The following is a 13,083-nucleotide window of genomic DNA, read 5'->3' on the forward strand; positions in this document are numbered from 1 at the left end:
CCTCTCCCATTGCCTGGGGCCGGCTGAGGGTTTCCCACCTCAGCAGCCAGGGCGAAGGTGAAGGAGTCTGTGCACAGTACCCAATACTGCACCTCGCAGTGAGGCTCAATAACCCTTGTGATTAGGCATCACTACTGCCAGGCAGCCAACTGCGGAGCCCTAAGATTCCTTCCGGTCCTCCCTGGGGCTCCCCTCAGGGGAAGGTCCTCAGAGTCAGGGTTATAACCCCCCCCACACACACACACACATCAACCAATCTGATGTGATGGGTGAGTGATATGTGGGGCAGAAGGGAGCTGTCTCAGAAGTACATGCCCCTTTCCTCTCCTGTCACAAGGGAGGCTGCTGATCACAGCCAAGGAGACCCAGGAGCTGAAGGAAGAGGCACAGCCCAGCCTGCTGCATGGGAAAGGGTCAGGGGGAGAAAAAAAGATTCCTTATCTGGGGAAGGGAGGAAGCGAGGCTGGGAAACATACAAACTGCCGAAGGGAGCCCAGAGCACACAGGGAGCCCAGAGCACACAGCAGGGCAGGCCTGAGCAATTCTGGCATGGTGACTGAGAAGTGGTGGCGGAGGTCAGGCCAGAGAGATGACCTTTGCATCGCGTGATCGTGCTAAGGGCAGTCCCCCAGAAGACACAAACCCACCACCTTCCACATAGGGTCTGTACAGAGTGCTGAAAAAGCAGGTGCCCACCCCTCAGAGAAAAGTGTTGTCACAGCAGGCTGGAGGAGGAGTGGACACAGAGAAACTCATCAAGACCACGGGAGGGGACTGGCTGCACAGGTTGGGGCAGGGACAAGGCCTCTGAATTGGCCTGGGAGTGAACAGGAGGCCTGTACCACACAGGTGGAAATCATGCCTTGAATCTAAGTGCAGAAGCTGGGAGCTAGTGGGCGTGGCTGGAAAATAAGAAACACCCAAATGCCCTTAGGGGTCTGGTCCACCCACCTCTCCACACCCCCACCTCAGCAGTCTCCCATTGAGCCCAGACCCTCTCCCCTGCCCAGAAAGGCCTTTGCTACCCACTGGCCGTCACCTGCTCTCTCTGCTCCCCATGGTTCTGCCCCTCACCCAGCTGCACTTCCCTACCCCCAGCATCACTGTCTGGAATCCCCCTGCAGGTCTATGTGTAGATGGTCTTTCCTGCCTCCCAGCAGACGAAAGTAGGGGTGGTGTCAGGATATGGATCTGAGAGCTGCTTGCTAAGCAAGAGCAGGACTGTGCCAACCTGAGGTGTGTGGACATGATGTTGGGTGCAGGAGACAGAAGCATTTCAAGCTGGACAGATTTATCCTTTAAAACAGATGCTGGCCACAACTATGGAGGAGAGGGGAGGCAGGATGGGGTGGGTGGGGAGCAGCTAAGGATGGCAAATGCCACCTCACCTCCCCCTTGCCCGAGGCCTCCTGCCACCCACCAGGGTCCCCAGAGCAAGACCTCTGTCTGAACTCTCAGCCCTTGGCTGGAGACAAGTACTTGTGTAATCTCGGTTCCAGCTGTGGTGGAGGGAAGGCAGCCCTTATTCCCAGGGAGCCCACCTGAGCCCCAGATCTCAATTTCACATGGTTCTGAAAGGAGACCACCACATCTGCTGGAGCCCCCAATTCTTGCCCATCTCTGCATGGATGCACCCCTCCCAGGACCTAAATTTGCTTCTTCCACTCTGGGAACCACTCCCTCGGGTCATGAGCCCACTATGCGTATGGGGGTAAGGGGTTATGGGTTTGGGGGGACCAATGGGGCTGCCGTCACAGAGACTGTCTCTCCAGCCATGATACTCTGCACCCATCATTGCTTCTCCTGCATTCCCAGGGTCAGCAGACTATGAATTTACACTCCCAGGTCTCTGCTGTTCCGTGTTTCTGGACCCTGAGCCCTACTACGCCCAGTGGGTCGCTGAACTAACCCTCCTGCTCATGGACGTCCAGGGTCAGGATGCAGTGCCACTTCTGGTGTCCATTGAGGTTGGAGTGGTGGCTGAAAGGCTTCTTGCCCAAGCCACAGGCATAGGGCTGCTCGCCAGTGTGCGAGCCAGCAGTGTGCCCGACCCAAGCTGCTCTTGAAGGACTTGCTCCAGTTGGCCTAGCCCAAGGGCTTCTCCCCGGAGTGCAGGCGCTGGTGCTGGCGCAGCTCAGGGCTGCTCTTAAAGGCCTTGCCACAGTCAGAGCAGGTGAAGGGCCGTTCCTCGCTGTGCGTGCGCCGGTGGTGGGCCAGGCTTGAGCTGCTCTTGAAGGCCTTGCCGCAGTCAGCGCAGGTGAAGGGCCGCTCGCCTGTGTGCGTGCGCTGGTGGTGTGCCAGGCCCGAGCTGCTCTTGTAGGCCTTGCCACAGTCGGCGCAGGCAAAGGGCTTGGCGCCCGAGTGGACGCGCTGATGGCTAAGCAGGTTGGAGCGCTGGCTGAAAGCCTTGCCGCACTGGGCGCACGCGTGGGGCTTCTCTCCCGTGTGCACGAGCCGGTGCTCAGCCAGGTTGGAGCCCATGATGAAGGCCTGTCCGCACTCAGCGCACTCGAAGGGCCGCTCTCCCGTGTGCGTGCGCTGGTGCTGCAGGAGCTGCGAGCTCTCCCGGAAGCGCTTACCGCACTCGGTGCAGGCAAAGGGTCTCTCCTCACTGTGTGTGCGCTGGTGCTGCCGCAGGCCCGCCATGCGCAGGAAGGTCTTGCCACAGTCGGGGCAGGCGTGTGGCCGTGCGCCCGCGTGAATCTTCAGGTGCTCGGCCAGGTTGGAGCTCTGGCTAAAGGCCTTGCCGCAGTCTGGGCAGGTGTGGGGCCGTGCGCCCGTATGCACCCGCTGGTGCTCCAAGAAGTTGGAGTTCCAGCTGAAGGCCTTGCCACACTCTGGGCACTCGTAGGGCTTCTCACCTGTGTGCGTGCGCCGGTGCTGCACCAGCGTGGTGCTGCGGCCGAAGGCCTTGCCACAGTCCGGGCAGCAGAAGGGCTTCGTGCCGCTGTGCGTCTTCTGGTGGTGGATGAGCTGCGAGTGCGCACGGAAGGCCTTGCCGCACTGCGGACACGCATGCGGCTTCTCACCCGTGTGAATGCGCTGGTGCTGGCTGAGGTTGGAGCTCCAGGCGAAGGCCTTGCCGCACTCGGCGCACGTGTAGGGCTTCTCACCCGTGTGCACGCGCCGGTGCTGCAGCAGATAGGAGCTCTGGCTGAACTCCTTGCCGCACTCCCTGCACCGGCAGCCCGGCTCCCCCGGGAGAGGAGAGGGGCTCGGCAGCGCCATGTCTTCAGGGTCGCTCCTGAGCCCAGCCCCATCCCTCCCACAGTCTGCAGGCTCCAGCTTCCCTCCGGGGGCTCCCAGTGTAGCATGCTGCTCCCGACTGTCCCCTGCCTCCATCGGGGCCTCTGCAGGGTCTTCCCAGGCTCCCTGGCCTCCAGACACAGCCCTCTCAGAGGGGCCCCTCACGTCTGTCTTCAGCACACCCCAGGGGCCCTGGCTTTCCTCTGTAGCCACCTGCAGAGCCCACTGTCCTAGGGACTCCACCTCACCTCTGTGACCTTGAACAGGAAAGAAAGAAGGCAAATGACACAAAGAAGACATGGAGGTCTCAGGAGTGATAGCGGGGAGAGTACTGAGAACAGCTGAGGAGGGGCCCATTGGACACTGACATGAGCAGCCATCACCCCACTCTTCTTTTCAATGGTCATGGGTATCCCTGTGCCCTCTTTAGCCTGCAGCAGGGAAGCCGGGCAGGTGGAGGCTACAGATGCTCCGATTTCCCCAGGTAGGCAGCCTCCAAGGCTGGACTCTGAGCAGCACAAAGGAGCTGCTGGGCATCAGTGCCCCCGCCTGTGACTCAGGGATGCTGCCACTCACACGTCTCTATGCCTGACCCAGCAGGAGGGTACCGGGAAGTGGGGGTGTCAGGATTGTGGAAAGACTCAAAAACCGCCAGCCTCACCTGCAGCAGCCGGCCTTGGGGCCTCACCGTCATCTTCTTGCTTGACTTTGGGGCCGCCGAGTGCTGGAAAGATGGGGACTCCTGTTTGTGAGGAAGAGGATGGGCCTGTCCACTTGTGGAAACATGAGATGTGACCTACCTTCACTGCAGGAGGCTGGAGGTGCCCACCTCACCCAAACCCGAGCTGTATCTTCCTCACCCACCCCACTCCTGCTCCAACTCCTTGGTCGTCCCCTCCACGTGACAGGGGCAGCCTGGCTGGGAATGAAGGAAAATTAGTGGCTCTTAGGCAGTGGCCACACCAGGCCTCTGCCTGGGTCGGTCCAAGCAGGTCCAGGCTGCAGGGCAGCTGTATAAGCCAGATCCCTGAGGGGGAGAAGCCCAAGGCCACACTTGCATCTCCAGCGGCTCCTTCCCCCAATGACGTCCCCACAGAAGCAAAGCCTGTCCCCCGCATCATCCTATGGGTAGCCCCCCGCCCAGCTAGAGCTCTCACACTGCATGTGATCCCCGGGCTCCCACCCACTCACTAGAAAGTGAGGCTGACTCACATGGAGAACAAAGTCTCCAGGGACACCCATCATGCCCAGGCCTGAGCAGGGTGGCCCCAGGGTCAGCTGCCAGGACAGGATGGGTGCCATACCTGGAAGGAAGGACTGGAAGGAGCCTAGGGGAGCCTCCTGCTCCTCTCCCTCCTCCGTCTTGGGGACTAGCTCCTTGAGGGGTCTGGAGGCTGGGGCATGGGGACAGGAAGGCAGGCCCAGCAGGGTGAAGGAATGTTCGGTCCTGCAGATCTGGGGAGAAACAAGGGGCATGTGGTGGTGTGATCCACCTTTCTCAGTGCCCCTCAGTTTTCAGGACATGGTGTTGAGTACAAACACAGGTGTGGACTCGAGGAGATCTGTGAGCTGTGACCACCAAACTCCCATTTCCTCACTGTCATTGTCCCACAACCTCCCCACCCCCACCGGCCTCTGCTGGCTCAGCTGGGGGTTGTAAGCCAGGGCTGGGAGAAAGCACACCCACCCCCAGCTCACCTGCAAACCCTCAACCAGGGCGGCGGCCTCCTCAGGGCTGCCTGGCTGTTGTCCCCGCACATGGGCCTGGATCTTGGGAGGCAGTGCAGCCAGGAACTGCTCCAGCACTAACAGCTCCAGCATCTGCTCCTTGGAGAGCACCTCTGGCCGCAGCCACTGGTGACACAGCTCTCGGAGCCGGGCCAGGGCCTCTCGAGGCCCTGCTGCCTCCTCGTAGCGGAACCCCCGGAAGCGCTGGGCAGGGGTTTCAGGGCCAGGCTCACCCACCATTGGCTCCAGTGGACTCAGAAGGACCTGGGGGGCCTGGGCCAATGCCTTGTTCATCTGGGAAGCCATCATGTCCCTTCCCAGGGAAGGCAAGGTGGCTGCATGGCCCAGGGCACTTGTTCTAGAGCTGGAAACACAAAGATGAGCCTGTGAGCACAAGAGGCCATGAAGGTCCCCTCCCAGGGACCATCTGAGAGAAAGTGGGGTCTGCACGTCCATGTCCTATTGTCTGTCAGGATGGGGGGTGTGTGCACTTCTGGCCTCAAGTGTTGGTGTCTCTGCCCACCTGTGTGTCCATGTGTCTGAGGGACACACTGAAGTGCTGTGGCCTCCTGTATTGTCCCCTCGCCTCTCCCTGCTTTTCTCAAGGGCCTCTGCCCTGGCTTCTTCATCCCGTGCACAAAACGCCTAAGGCAGAAGTTGCAAACTGGACAGCCAGGGTCTGATTTGAGCGGCAAATGAATCTTGTTTGATAGCTCCCAAATATTTTAAATATTTAAATTAGTTGCCAGTGTTAAAAAGTAATCAGATGCTGGTGGGAATGTAAAATGGTACCACCTATGTGGAAGACACTCTGGCAGTTCCTCAAAGTTAAATAGAATTATCATATTACTCAGCAATTCCACTCCCACATATCAACCCAAGAGAAATGAAAAACTTGTTCACACAAAATCTTATATGTAAATATCATAGCAACATTATTTATAATAGCCAAAAAGTGGAAACAAGCCAATGTCTATCAACTGATGAACAGATAAATAAAATGTGGTGTATCCTGACAGTGGAATATTATACAGCCATAAAAAGGAATAAAGTACTGGTACAGGCTACAAGGTAGATGAACCTTAAAAATATTATGCTAAGTGACAAAATCCAGACACAAAAGACCTCATATTATATATGATCCCATTTATATGAAATGTCCAGAATAGGCCTATCTGTAAGAGACAGAAAGTAGATTAGTGGATGCCAGGAGCTGCACAGAAGAGAGCAAGGGGAGTGCTGCCAATAGGTACAGTTTCCCTGGGGGGTGATAAAAATATTCTGGAATTAATGGTGATGACTGCACAACTCTGTAAAAACCACTGGATTATACACTTTAAAAGGGTGAATTTTATGGGGCCGGCCCGTGGCTCACTCGGGAGAGTGTGGTGCTGATAACACCAAGGCCATGGGTTTGGATCCTATATAGGGATGGCTGGTTAGCTCACTTGGGAGAGCATGGTGCTGACAACACCAAGTCAAGGGTTAAGATCCCCTTACCGGTCATATTTTATTTAAAAAAAAAAAAAAAAAAAAAGTGAATTTTATGGTATATAAATTATGTTTTTAAAAAAGTAATCAGCCAGTCTCAAAAGGTTACACACTGTATGATACCATTTATGCAACATTCTTGAAATGACAAAATTGTAGAATGGAGAACAGATTACTAGTTGACAGAGGCTAAGGGAGGGGCTGGAGGCAGGAGGGAAGTGTGTGCAGCTATAAAAGGGCAACATGAGGAATATTTGTGGAGATGGAGATGTTCTTCTGTATCTTGATTGTTTCAGCGTGAATCTCTTGATTGTGATATTGTACTCTAGTTTCTCAAAATGCTGCCTTTGGGGAAGATAATGAACCTATGTGCCTTTGCCTGAGTAAAAGGCACATAGGTTCATTATTTCTTACTGCATGTGAATTTATAAACATCTCAAAATAAAACGTTTACCTTTTTTAAAAAAAAGTCATATTTCAAGAAAAATCCGCACTGGCCTCCGGAGGCTCATGTTTCTAAGGAGGTGGGCAGGGTTGCCCCTCCAGGCAGGGCCTGTGCTGCGGAACCACACACCCCCTGCCAGATCTAACAGTGCCTCGTGGCCAGCTGTTGTAGGACAGCATCCGAACCCCTGAAGGTCTCTCCTGTCTGTCCTCACTGCTCCAGTCTCCCCACCGTCCTCACACCCACTCTGAGTGTCCTTTCTGTGCCTAGCCGCCTACTCACCACGTGATGGTCAGGTCACAGGTCAGAAACCACCTCCCCCGTCAGGAACCATCGTCCACGCCCCCAGCAACAGGCACTCATCTGACGGGTCACCGGTGACTATTTGTATCTCCCCTCAACCCCAGGCTGGACGAACAAATACGGAGTGTATAAAGGAGAAGGACAGTGTGCAGGGGGTGCCCGACGGGGGATGTGGGCGGTCAGCGCGAAGCCACTGCTGGGCGTTGGGTTTGTGCGCAGCATTCAGGCGAGGGTGGGGGTTAGATGCTCTGGGAGGAGGGGGAGGACCATGCAAAGTTCGGAGGCGGGACACGACACAGCTTGGTAAGCTCAGGAGCAGCGCGCGCGGAGGCAGATGAATGAATGAGGGAAGAAATGCTGGCGTGGCCTAGGGCACGAAGAGCGGAACCAGAAAGCCGGAAGGGTGATGAATGAATGAGCGAATGAATAAATGAGGAAGGGACGCTACAAAAAGTGAATTACTAGTAGGCTCAGGAAGCAGCAAGTACCGGAAGAAAGCGAACGGAGGGACAAGGCGCAGCCGGCTGGAAAACACTGCGATAGGCCGCGGAAGCGAGCGCTACTGCACTTCCGCCCCGACCCAGTCACCTCTGGCCCACGCCAAGCCACTTCCGGGCCGCTCCGTGCGTCGCGGAGGCCTCGCTCTCGGTGGTCCCAGGGTCCCGTCCTGGGCCCCGCCCTGCCCTGCGGGCGGGGATGGCCGAAGCAGCGAGCGCGGGTCCGAGTCTGGTCGGACGGTGGCCATCCGCCTCACTCACCGTCCTTTGTCTGCCCCGGCGTCCCCCCAGCACGGTTCCAGCGATGCCGCCACCAGAGCTCGAGCACTGGGGAACTGTGGAGCGAGCGGGTGGGCATTAGGCCTCCTGAGAGGTGCGGTTGCCTCCGGCGGTTCTCCCACTGCGCCTGCGCAGCTGCAGCTCTGCCGCGGGCGCGCGTCTTCCGGTTCCCATGGGGACGGCCCAGCGGTCCTGCTGCGCTCTGGCGTTCTTCGTTGCCGTGGATACGCTCCGCCGCTTCTTCAGCCTTGCCCCCGTTTTTCCTTTAGGCACCTGGAGAAGGACACACACAGACGGACAGTCTCCAGGATCTCGGACGCAGGAAGTGGAATATGGAGGAAAAGCTGTTCTCCAGCCAGAGGATGCACACTTCTTCCCTGTGTCCATTCTCCTCCGGCCACCAGTACGTTTTTACAACTCCAAGGATCTCGTCCATAGGCGCCGCGGGGCCGCATCTTACATATCAATGCTCAGCCCAGCCACCCCACCGTACGGAACAATGCGTCCAACTTGGAATCCATGTAGTTTTCTGTATAAAATGTTCTCGATTATCCCTGGAGAGCACCCATTCCCAGTCCAGGTGGTTTGGGCAGGCGTGGGCACGTGGGCAGTCCATCCTCCTGGCCCTCATGATTGATCCAGGGTAGACTGTGACCAACGTGGACTTGTGAGCATCCTAGGACTCGGAATTATCTGAATTGTTAGGGTCTTTATTTCCTTTGGAACTGGAAGCTATGAACACCTGTCAGCTGGGACACCTGCAGTCTTCTTGTCCTCATGAGGGAAGAAACTATTAGAGAATAGTCCACCCAGAGAAGCAGAACTGAGGGATGGTTTCTTAGTATTCTGTGGCTGTGTAGCAAATAACCACAAACTTGGTGGCTTAAAACAACAGAGATTTATTCTCTCAATTCTGAGACCCTGAAGTCTGACATCAATATCATTGAGCTGAAATCAAGATGTTTGCAGGGCCTCTGGAGGCCCTAGGGGAGGATCTATTTCCTTGCCTTTCCAGCAACTGGAGCTGCATTCCTAGCGTTCTTTGGCATATGGTCCTTTCCTGCATTTTCAAAGAACTGGTAACATCTTACTTTTTCTCTCCTTATTAAGTTAAAATTTTTAACAAGTGTTCATTTTATCTCATTTGCATGAGAGTCATGATTTTAGCTTTAAAAAGTTTTTATTCTTTAATAGCAGGTAACACTAGCTAGCCATTGCTAACAAACAATCCCAGGATCTCAGTGGTCAGCACAACAAAGGTTTATTTTTTGCTCATCACATTCTGAAGTGGGTCAAGTGGCCCTACCTGAAGGCTGTCCCCCCAAGTAATAACTCAGGGACCCAGGTTCTTTCAATCTTGCGTCTGTGCCATCCTTTATGGCCTCCTGGAATGTTCTGCTGAATTCTCTCCTGGCTGATAAGTGAAACAAGTGAAAAAGATAGTGTGGGACATTTTATGGTGTCCCTCACTTCTGTCCACACTCCATTAACTACAAGGCCCAATGTAACTGAAAGGGAGGCTGGAAAATGTAGGCTTGTGTGTGCAGGATGATAAAAGGGAATTATGGGGCATTTTAGTCCATCTCTTCAATAAAGACACACACCTGCCCCTTTCACACTGAAATTCACCATGAAGGTGCTCAGAGTCAAGCATAATCCATCACCATCACCAGGCTTTCCCTTGTGCTCTCTAGTGTCTGAGCTCCCCTAAAGGTTTCCTCATGCCCCCTACACTCACAGGGGTTGTTGGGAAAATATAGAAAAAATGGTCAGGGCCCCTCAGAGGTTCAGAATCTTGCCGAGCAGCTGATGTAAATACGCACGTGCGCACAGGTGTTCCTTGTTATTGTCTAATGCGATTGCGCATGTGCAGTCCCGCCCACTCCTCCATCTTCTGTATGGAAATTGGAGTGGGGCGATTCCGATGCTGTTCCTGACATCCTAGGGGTTTCGGGTTGTGGACTTAGGTAAAAAGGATTAACAGCTCTGATACGCAAAGCTTTGGAAGACACTCCGGGAAGCTATTTTGGGTGGCTGCTCCTATCTCTGAATAAAGCCTATCATTTTTTCACCCACGGCTCCCGGACTTTTTCCTATTACCTAGCTCGTAGACCTACATGTGGAGGGTTTTGTGACCCAGTCTGGACAACAGGCTCCAGGGGTCTGTGAGCCCTAGCCCTAGCTCTACAGGGGCCCTCCTCAGCAGGAACTCCCTTGTTTTCACTGGATTCGAAGGCTCCCATACGGCCAGATTTCCCAGCAGCCACTTAACTCCATGCCCACATGGACTCTTTGGTGCTTGATGAGGTTGGACCATGAGCAGAGGCTTTCCCACATTCCTCTCACTCAGATGGTGTGGTAACCAGCCTCCAAGATGAGAAAGATGTTTACTCTGCTGGCAGCTGCTCAGTTTTTCAGTTTTCCTTTGGACCTTGCTGGTAGCAGTTGAGTTTCTGAGTTTCTCTGTGGACTGCTTAGCTCATAGTGTTGTGTGTGCTGAATAAAGATTATTCCTTCTTCAACCAAGGCTCCAAGGAACTTTTTGCCGGTTACCTAGCTCATAGTCCTGTATGTGAAGGGTTTGTGAATGGGCTCAAGGGGTCTGTGAGCACCAGGCCCTAGCCCTAGCTCTACACTCATGTAGCGACAAACCAACTTTCATCATGTGAGGAAAATAGAGTAGTTTAGTCAGGCCCCCTCGCCTCAGGTCTGGTTGAGGGTGGTGCAGCACATTCTTTGTAAACAAGTTGTATGGGGTGGAGTTAGTGCACATGCGCACCTCTCTACCCTTTTGTTTGTTGCTATTGGGTGTTCTTCAGAGTTTGTGGAGCAGAGGCATGAACTGCTGGTTGGCAGAGAACTTGCATCTAAAAATAGAACATGTTTACTTTGCTGGCAGCTGCTCAGTTTTTCTTTGGGCTTTGCTGGTAGCAGTTGAGTTTCTAAGCTTCTCTGTGGACTGCCTAAGTCTTAAGATGTGTGTGTGCTGAATAAAGCCTATTATTACTTCAACCAAGGCTCCAAGGACCTTTTCTTGTTACCTAGCTCATAGACCTGCATGTGAAGGGCTTGTGAATGGGCTTGAGGGGTCTGTGAGCTCCAGACCTTAGCCCTAGCTCTACACGCCATATGAATGAGCCATCTTGGAAGTGGATCCTCCAACTCTATAGCGACTTTAGATGACTGCAGCCTCAGCTAACATGTTGACTTCAACCTCACAAGAGACCCCACAGCAGAACCACCCAGCCAAGCTGCTAATGAATTCCTCATCCACAGAAAACGTGCAAGACAATATATTTTGGGGAAATTTATAAGTAGTCATGGACAATTAATACCCTGGTACAGACCAGGAGTGCTGAAAGAGAGTCCTGCTCTCCCTGCAGGCCTGATGGCAATCGCCACAATTATAGAGCCAATCTCCAGGAAGGTTGTCTGTCCAGCATGACTTTGCTGACGTTTACGAGTGTGCAAGATACTTAAGATGGGACTCCGAACTTCTGAGAATAGAATTACAGGGTCATGTGTTCCCATTTCTGGAGGACTTCCAGAGAGGGCTTTACAACTTTAAGCCCCACTCTCAGGATGGAGGTGAAGTGCCCTGGTGTATTACTTATATTTTTATTTTCTGTACATTATGATGTTTTGACATCTTAAAAACCTTTCTGGCTGGGGAAAGCTATCTCAGATATAGCAAAGGGCTCAGCTGAGAGCATGGCTTTGATATGCAAACTATCCAATCCAGAGCCCCCACTCCTCTATCTGGCCCATACATCCTAGGAGACAGTATCCCTGTGCTTTAATCATCCCAGGGCCAGGTGCCTAGCAACTAGGGAACACCCAATAGTTTAAAGCCTGCTGGAATTATTCCAGCTGGCCAATCTTTAACACTGTTTACTCTGCCCTGCCTGTCTTTCCCTCGGAAACCCCAATAAAGGCTTAGACTTTCTGCTTGCTCCTGCCCCTTCTACCTCCTGACAGGCGCTGGTGCTTTTCCACGTGGCTCTTCTATCATGTGCTATGCCTGCTTCTAGGATCTATGAACATAGTAAACTTTGTTTTCCTGAGCCTCTCCTGTGTTTTCTCTTGTGCTGCACCCAGCTGACCATCACATAAAAGTACGGAACACCAGAGACTGCAACTTGGGGCATTTCTGTGGAAAGAGTATTGGGTGAATGCCCAGTATATGACCTTAGGGGCATGGCAGGAACTGCTCTCCTTCACCTCAAGGCCATGGAGGGCTGCAAGGAGACCACTGAGTGGGAGGACACAGCAGGCTGGGCCTGCCTCCTGCAGGATGTTTGTCCCCAAAGTAGGGGGATTTAAGTCCTTGGTAAGTGAATCCTGGATTAACCAAGACTTGGACCTTTCTGGGGCTGTTGAGAGTGGAGGACACTATGAGTTGAGTGGAATCCATGGGGGCCTCTAAGGCTGGTTTCTCACCCTTCCCTTTGGCTGCCCAAGCTGGGAGCCCTGAGCAGCCCCTTCCCCCGACTCCTCAGAAAGGGACTCTCTGGTGTGTCACTGGCAAGGGCAGATGAAGGGGTTACAGTGCTCACTCCATGAATGGTCTTCAGCATCTGGGACGTGGGTTGGCACCCATCTCCACAGTAACGTGAGGGTCACATGGTAGATGTAAAGTGACCAGCCCTTGGCTGGGTATGTAATAAAGGGCTTCAGTGGTTTCTTGTAAGCCATGCAGGCGAACAGGGAGCCAACCACTTCATTACCGAAAGGGGCCTGTGAGTCTTCACGACCTCAGGGTACAGAAATGGGAGGCACAAAGCAAAGGGTGCTTCTCGGGAACTTTGCTTTGGTCTGAGGCCACACTTGGGGAACAGTGTGCCATTGGAGGCAGCTAGGCCCAGGCCCTAAGGATCCAGCTCTGCCCTTTCTCCCTCCAGTGGCCCTGACTGCACCATGTGATATGCAGAGGGACTCCTCCCAGCCCTCCCAGTGAAGGAGAATCAAAAGGGGAGACTAAGGGCAGAATGCTCAGTGCCTGGCCCTGGCCCATAGTAAGTGAGCACAAACGCTGGCTTTTGGAGTAGGGAGCCGTGGGTGCGTCACTCAGGAACGAGTGGAGAATGGCAGCGG

The 13,083-nt window shown here is 54.2% G+C and overlaps 1 protein-coding gene across 2 annotated transcripts; it reads right to left on the minus strand.

Annotated features, from left to right (window-relative positions):
- Positions 1-1,302: 1,302 nt before the first annotated feature.
- Positions 1,303-7,731, minus strand: LOC134373944 (zinc finger protein 497-like). Of its 2 annotated transcripts, none has more exons than XM_063092033.1 (6): positions 7,676-7,731; positions 7,193-7,318; positions 4,945-5,338; positions 4,551-4,701; positions 3,908-3,988; positions 1,303-3,503 (listed from the first exon to the last, which is right to left on the minus strand). In XM_063092033.1, the coding sequence occupies exons 3-6, from the start codon at positions 5,281-5,283 to the stop codon at positions 2,086-2,088; spliced, it is 1,989 nt and encodes a 662-aa protein (XP_062948103.1). In that variant the 5' UTR covers positions 5,284-5,338; positions 7,193-7,318; positions 7,676-7,731; the 3' UTR covers positions 1,303-2,085. The 2 variants fall into 2 exon arrangements, with proteins under 2 accessions (XP_062948103.1, XP_062948104.1); XM_063092034.1 differs by having other exon boundaries at positions 7,702-7,728.
- Between the last annotated feature and the right edge of the window lie 5,352 nt (positions 7,732-13,083).

The sequence above is a fragment of the Cynocephalus volans genome, chromosome 3 (genome assembly GCF_027409185.1).
Source record: "Cynocephalus volans isolate mCynVol1 chromosome 3, mCynVol1.pri, whole genome shotgun sequence".
Taxonomy (NCBI): Eukaryota; Metazoa; Chordata; class Mammalia; order Dermoptera; family Cynocephalidae; genus Cynocephalus; species Cynocephalus volans.